This window comes from Echinops telfairi, unplaced genomic scaffold, assembly GCF_000313985.2.
Source record: "Echinops telfairi isolate 266 unplaced genomic scaffold, ASM31398v2 ScPeMD7_36;HRSCAF=134, whole genome shotgun sequence".
NCBI lineage: Eukaryota > Metazoa > Chordata > Mammalia > Afrosoricida > Tenrecidae > Echinops > Echinops telfairi.
In genome coordinates this window covers 1,771,410-1,777,791 of record NW_022103934.1, presented here as the reverse complement: position 1 = coordinate 1,777,791, position 6,382 = coordinate 1,771,410, and the positions used below count along the sequence as shown (strand labels likewise).

The window sequence follows — 6,382 nt, the reverse complement described above, 5'->3', positions numbered from 1 at the left end:
TTGGGTTTCTTGGTAGCTTTGTTGGGTGGCTTGAAGGTGGCTGGGCCCCAGCTTGCTGCTCACCTCCCCCTCTCGTCCTCTCACCCCGCCCCCAGTGAATAAGTTCCAGACGGACCTGGAGAGGAAGTGCTGTGAGACGGGTCTCCGGGAGAATCCTGTGGGGCTGACGTGTGATGAGAGGATCCAGCATGTCCGCCAAGGCCCAGCCTGCGTGGCCGCATTCCTGAGCTGCTGCCGTCTGTCCGAGACCCTGACCCGGGAGGCCAGGGAGGAGCAGCTGCTTCTGGGGACAAGTGAGGTCTCCCCCCACCCCACCCCCAAGGAAACATGGAGTGGGGGGGATTCTGCAGAAGGGCTGTGCAGAGTGCCACAGGGCCAGTTCAGGGTGGTGAGAGCCATGGCGGATGGAGTGGAGGGACCCCACTGAGAGGCGGAGGGTCAGGAAGAGACTACCAGAGAGGTCGTGGGGACCTCCATCTCCACCTCTCCCCAGTGGATGAAGATGAGGACCTGGATGACATCTTTGAGGATGACGCGCCCATCCGGACTTTATTCCCAGAGAGCTGGCTCTGGAGAAAGTTTTCTCTGCCGAAAAGAGACTCCGGGTAGGACCACGGCCCCATGCCAGCTCCTGGCCCCTGGCCTTCGTACCTCACTCACATCTAGAGGTGTTGGCATTTGAGCTCTCAGGATAGTTGCAAAAGAAAGGTCCCCTGGGTCCCCCAACGTCTCCCCTAAAAGGACGGTGTTCCTAATGAGGTCGAAAGATGGGACCACAACCCCCCCGATCGTGCCTGTGTGTAGTATTAAATAAAAAGTGGCGCGGAGGGAGGTGGAGGGCCAGCCCCCACTGCTAATACTCCTATTGCTACTACTCCGATTCAGTAATACTACTTCTGGGTTCAGTAATGCACAATTGTACGGTTGAGATATATATGTATTATATTAGAGTCATCGAGAGCATGAGAGATATTACAATAATACAGTCAGGCAAAAAAATAATAATAATAATAATAATAATAATAATAATACAGTCAGGCATGTTACATGGTACCATTGCTCACCTCAGCCCAGCTTGGTGGTCCACGTGGAGAGAGGGGGACGGGAAGGAGGGAAAGGGAACAAGGGAGAGGGGGAAGAGAGTCAGGGAGATCAGAGTCCGAGAAGTCCGAGTCCGAGAGCTCTCTATAGCTGATCCATGCCTATACTGTATACCTTTTGGGGACATGCCAGCCCACTAATTACATGTAGAGACATACATCACAGGGAGGAGCTGCACTATAGGTTACACAGCAATGAGAGGGTGGTCTAGGGGGTGGTCTCTGGGTCTCCATAGGAACCATTATCAGTAGGGTGCAAACCCCTCCTACAGGAGCCAAGCTAATGGCCCCAAGCTTCAGAGAGAAATAGTCCATTGTCTCCAGCAGCAGGGAGCAGGCCCAGTGCAGTTTGGCAACTGATCGGCCCTCAGGGGGGGGAATGCCTGTGCATCTGACCTCCCCCCACACCTGTGGCTCTGCCCAAGCAGCACACACTCAGGGATGCCCTTGGCCTTTCCAGCAGCCTCTCCTACGAGATCATCAACACCAACATGCCGGATTCCATCACCACGTGGCAGTTTGTGGCCGTGAGCCTCAAAGCAAACCAAGGTGATGGCCTCAAGCCCGGTGGCCCCGCCTAGCCTGGGCTGGGTGGCCTCTGCTTAACCCCAGTGTGTCCACCTGGCTCCAGGACTGTGTATCTCAGACCCTTTTGAGCTGACCGTGATGAAGCTGTTCTTCGTGGACCTTAAGCTGCCCCCGTCCGTGATCAGGAATGAGCAGATCCAGGTCCAGGCTGTGCTGTACAATTTCAGGGACCGGCAGGCCAAGGTGAGCCCACGCCTCCCCCTCACGGGGCATCTGACCCACCCGAGCTGCCAGCGTGTCTCATAAAGGGGAGGAGTGTTCCAACAGGTCTGTGAAGTGAGGATCCTTTTGAAAAACTTAAGGTCTTTCCTCATTCAAATTTCCCCAAAATTCCAGCGGATGGATCCTCATATGGTCATTGGTTTAGAGATGAGGAAACAGAGGCACAGAGAGGTTAAAAGGCTTATCTGGGGGCACACAGTACTCAAGGTGCCGAGAAGGGGGTTGAAGCTGGGTGGTCTGACACCAGGGACTCTTCTCTCAACCATTGCTATGCAGTCACTACTCAGGCTCCTTGGGGTAGGGGTGAGGAGGGGGCTGTGACTCTGGGGTCCTGGGGCCCCCCACACACACAACAGGGCCTTGAACTGCCCCTCCCACTTCAGGTCCGGGTGGAGCTCCCCCACAGGGAGCCCCTGTGCAGCGCGTCAAAGCCAGGAGCCCCGTCCCGCCAGGTGGTGGTCGTGCCCCCTGCCTCGTCCAAGGTGGTGCACTTTGTACTTCTGCCTCTTGAGATGGGCAGAGTCGATGTGGAGGTCAAGGTCGTGGGCAATGGAATCCAGGACCATGTGAAGAAGACCCTCTTGGTCAAGGTAATGGGCAATCCAGACCCCTGGGTCCTCGGAGCCCTGGGCTGGGTGGGTGGAGGAGGTCACGCAAGCTGGTCCCCCAAGCTTCCAGAGTGGAGTGAGGTTCTAACGGCCTGGTTTTGACAGTTCTGTCGGGGGACCGGGTCAAGAGATCACAGAGTTCCCACCTGGAGGTTTGGGAGCTCAAACTCTGTCCCTGCTGTGTGACCTGAACAGCTTATGTCACTCTGCTGAGCCCTGGTGTGCAGTTGCGGTGAGGGGTCTTTGCATCGTCTCTGACTCTTAGCCGCCCTGTGTCCGTCAGAACGAAGCACCGCCTGCTCCCGCGCCATCCTTGCAGTGGCTCCATGTCTCCGCCCATTGCTGCAGCCGCGGGTCGACGTCAGCTCATCGAGGGTCCTTTTCTCTTTGATGGCCCTCCGCTTAACCTTGATCTACTTTCCCGGGCTGGTCCCTCCCGATCACACATCCAAGTACATCCCATGCCCTCTCGCCAGCCTTGCTTCCAAGGCGCATTCTGCCCATTTGTCCTCAAAGACCGATATGTGTGTTCTTCTGGAAGTCCGTGGGACTCTCGATAGTTTTTGCCAACCCCGTCACTGGAGATCAACGACTTCAGTAGAGTTTGCCACTCAATGTAAAGAAAATCCAAGTCCTCACCACTGGACCAATAGGAACAGGATTTTTTTTAAAAAATCATTTTATTAGGGGTTCCTACAACTCCATCACAATCCATCCATACATCCATTGTGCATTTGTACCTTCGTTGCCCTCATCATTCTCAAAACATTTGCTCTCCACGTAAGCCCCTGGCATCAGCTCCTCATTTAGAAACATCATTTTTTTTAAAAACGAGGAAAGATTGTTGTCAAGTCTCTCAATTCACTTGGATCTACAGTCGACACCCTCAGAGGCAGCAGTCAGGAAATCAAGCGCCGGATTACATTGGGCAAATCTGCTGCCAAAGACCTCTCTAAAGCAAAGCTATCCCCTTGGGGGCTAAGGGAGGCCTGACCCAAGCCGCGGTCTTTTCCATGCCCTCGTGTGCTTGCCAAACTGGACCATGCCGAAGGAAGACCAGGGGATATGCCCTGGAGCTCGGGTATTGTCTGAGCGTCGTAACGATCCCATGGGCTTCCAGCAGGATGAACAGGTCCATGTCGGGAGAAGGGTCCAAATGCCCCTTCAAAGAGGGCGTGGCACGATTTCCTCTCAGGTGCTTTGAGCCCATGGTCAGGAGAGCCGATCCCTGGAGAGAGACCCCAGGCTGGGTAAAGCAGCGGGCGGCCAATAGGAGGAAGCCGCTCCGTGAGATGGATTGATGTCGTGACTGCCGCGTGGGCTCAGGCATAGCCACGGTGGCAAAGATGGCACAGGGCATGGCAGTGATTCACTCTGTTGTCCATGGGGTCCCTGTGAGCCACACGGGACAGCGCCCACCACCGCAATCACCTCTGTGGAAACTGACGGCCACAGCTGCCTACCATGGGGCGGCTAGTGGGCTCGAACCCTGAGCCATTCGGTTCACCACCGAGTGGCTTAACCCCTGTGGCACCTTCAGAGGCACAGGGAGATCAAGTCAGCTGTAACCCAGCTAGGAAGCAGGAGTGCGAGAGTCAAACTGAGACAGAGTCTGTGTCTAGACTAGGCACAGAGCTAGGCGGTGCTGGTTCTTACGGCCATTGCCGTTGTTGTCCCTGTTGCTGCTACCGTCTCTTGTCATCCCGTAGGCAGGGGGTCAGGTAGAGCGAATGTTCCAAAGCATCCTTCTGAACCCCCAAGGTAGGTGGGGGTCTTCCGCATGGGGCGCATGGGTCACCGGGCCATGTGAAGGAGGAGGGTGGGCAGTCCAGCCGGCTCGGGACCCCCTGACCTCCCCAGCCCCAGAGCCTGCTTGTCACAGGAGGTTGTGCCTGCTCAGGTCAGACGCAGACGGAATTGGTGTCAAGAAAGGACATTTTGAACAAGGTGCCCGACACGCAGGCAGAAGTGTTCGTCAGCGTCCAAGGTGCCCAGGAGGGAGCTGGTCTTGGGAGATTTGGGAGGTGGAAGGGCAGGCATGGGGCTAGCTACTCTAGAGCCCACCTGGGCTCTGGAGCAGCAGGGGCTGCAGGCGGGCCTGTGGGATAACCTAGGGGGCCATGATGGATAGGCCATTCCTAAAGTGACCCTACCTGCCCACCAAACAGGCGACATCCTTGGTGAGACCATCCTGGGCAGCCTGACACCCTCAGAGATGCAGAGGCTGCTGAGCGTCCCAACGGGCTGCCCCGAGCAGACTCTGAGCTCCCTGGCCCCTCTGATCATCCTGACTGACTACCTGGACACCACAGGCCAGTGGGGCAACGTCGGGGTGGAGCTCAGAGACAAGGTGACGAAGAACGTGGTCAGCGGTGAGAGTACACGTATTGGGTGGGTTGGGGGTTCAAAGTCCCCTCTTGGGAAGGGACCTAGGGCTCTCTCAGGACTCAGGGTGGGTGGGAGGGTATATTCAGGGTTGGAGGAGGCCCTTAGGAGACCCCAAAACAATTACATCAAACTCTGACTCCTCTCCCAGATTATGTAGCTTGACGTTAACCCTAAGGGATCCCTAGACAGTAATATATCCCCAGGCTATACCTGGCAGTTGCCCCTAGGTTACTCCTTAACCCTACACCTCTTCCAGACTGCACCATGATACCAACTCCCACTTACCCCCAACAGTGATCCCAGGTTACTCCTGCTCCATGACCCCTCTCCCAGACCACCCCCAGACAACAGACTCCCTGGTTTATCCCAAGAAACATCATATCCATACACTGTCTCAGTCACACACTCCCGGGGTTACACCTAGATTGTATGACCCCCCAAGTACCCCTGGGGACACACAAGCAGAGATCCTTCCAATCATCCTCGTGACATGTAACACTGACACTTCACGCTTCGACCAAACCCTCAGGTCACGACCAGATGTAGACGCTTCTGATGACCCCCAGTTCATGGGGCCTCTCTTCCCAGTGTCACTCAGACACCCCCCCTCCATCCAGGTTCTCCCAAACGCTAGCTTCCCAAGTGACATGGAGACCCCGTGATCCCCAGGGTTACCCCCAGATGGTAACCTTCTCGGGAACCCTCAGAGAATCCTCCTGCAACCCCCCTCAGAAGGTGCTCCAGCAGACCATCTGCCCTGCAGAGCAGAGTGGATCAAACAGGCCAGCAAAGGCCCACGCACAGACACCGTGGCGCTGCTGTTCCGATCCATAGCCACCCTACGATGTGGATCTAAGCCAGTGGACACCCGGATACCCCAAGTTTATATAAAAAAACAGCCCTCACATGGTGGTGGCCCCTCAGGTGACACCCTCTCTCAAGTTACACCTGGACAACACCTTCCAGGAGGACTCCGGGCAGCAGCTTCCCGGGCCACAGCCAGAGAGCAGCCCACCCCTCGGCGTGGTGGTTTGCCAGGGCGCCCCCAGACAACAACCCCTGGAGAAATGCACTCCTCCGCCAAGACACAGCTGCACACTGCGTCCCCCCGTGATCACACCAAGCATGGCCCCCTCATGTACACCGTGGCCCGGAAGCCTTGATATACCCTGAGCCAATCCCTGCCCCCCACCCCATGTTCTATCTCAACGTGATGCAACCCCAAATCTCACCCAGACGCTGCCTTTCAGGCTGTTCCAGAGAGCTGGACACACCCCCTCCATCGCAAATCACAACTGGACACCAACACTCCCTGCAAGTCCTCCTCCGCCTCTTTCCCTAGGTTACACCCGGATGCTGACTCACAGGAGCGCAGATGGCACCTACCACATCCACAAGGGAAACCCAGGAAGTACCTGGTGAGCCTCCCACCATGGTGCTGCCACCACCTCCCCAGACACCAAGGGGCCAGTCTGG

The 6,382-nt window shown here is 56.5% G+C and overlaps 1 protein-coding gene across 4 annotated transcripts in view; it reads left to right on the top strand.

Moving 5' to 3' along the window:
- The window catches only part of LOC123521685 (complement C3-like), a 34,468-nt gene that overhangs the window by 10,728 nt on the left and 17,358 nt on the right, over positions 1-6,382 (top strand). For 3 of the 4 annotated variants that reach the window (XM_045290394.1, XM_045290397.1, XM_045290396.1), the window contains 9 exons: positions 96-293; positions 494-605; positions 1,561-1,649; positions 1,732-1,871; positions 2,294-2,500; positions 4,228-4,279; positions 4,419-4,505; positions 4,687-4,909; positions 6,249-6,324. In XM_045290394.1, the coding sequence (XP_045146329.1) occupies positions 96-293; positions 494-605; positions 1,561-1,649; positions 1,732-1,871; positions 2,294-2,500; positions 4,228-4,279; positions 4,419-4,505; positions 4,687-4,909; positions 6,249-6,324 (1,184 nt within the window). The remainder of the gene's footprint in view (positions 1-95; positions 294-493; positions 606-1,560; positions 1,650-1,731; positions 1,872-2,293; positions 2,501-4,227; positions 4,280-4,418; positions 4,506-4,686; positions 4,910-6,248; positions 6,325-6,382) is intronic. The other variant, XM_045290395.1, reaches the window with a different exon arrangement.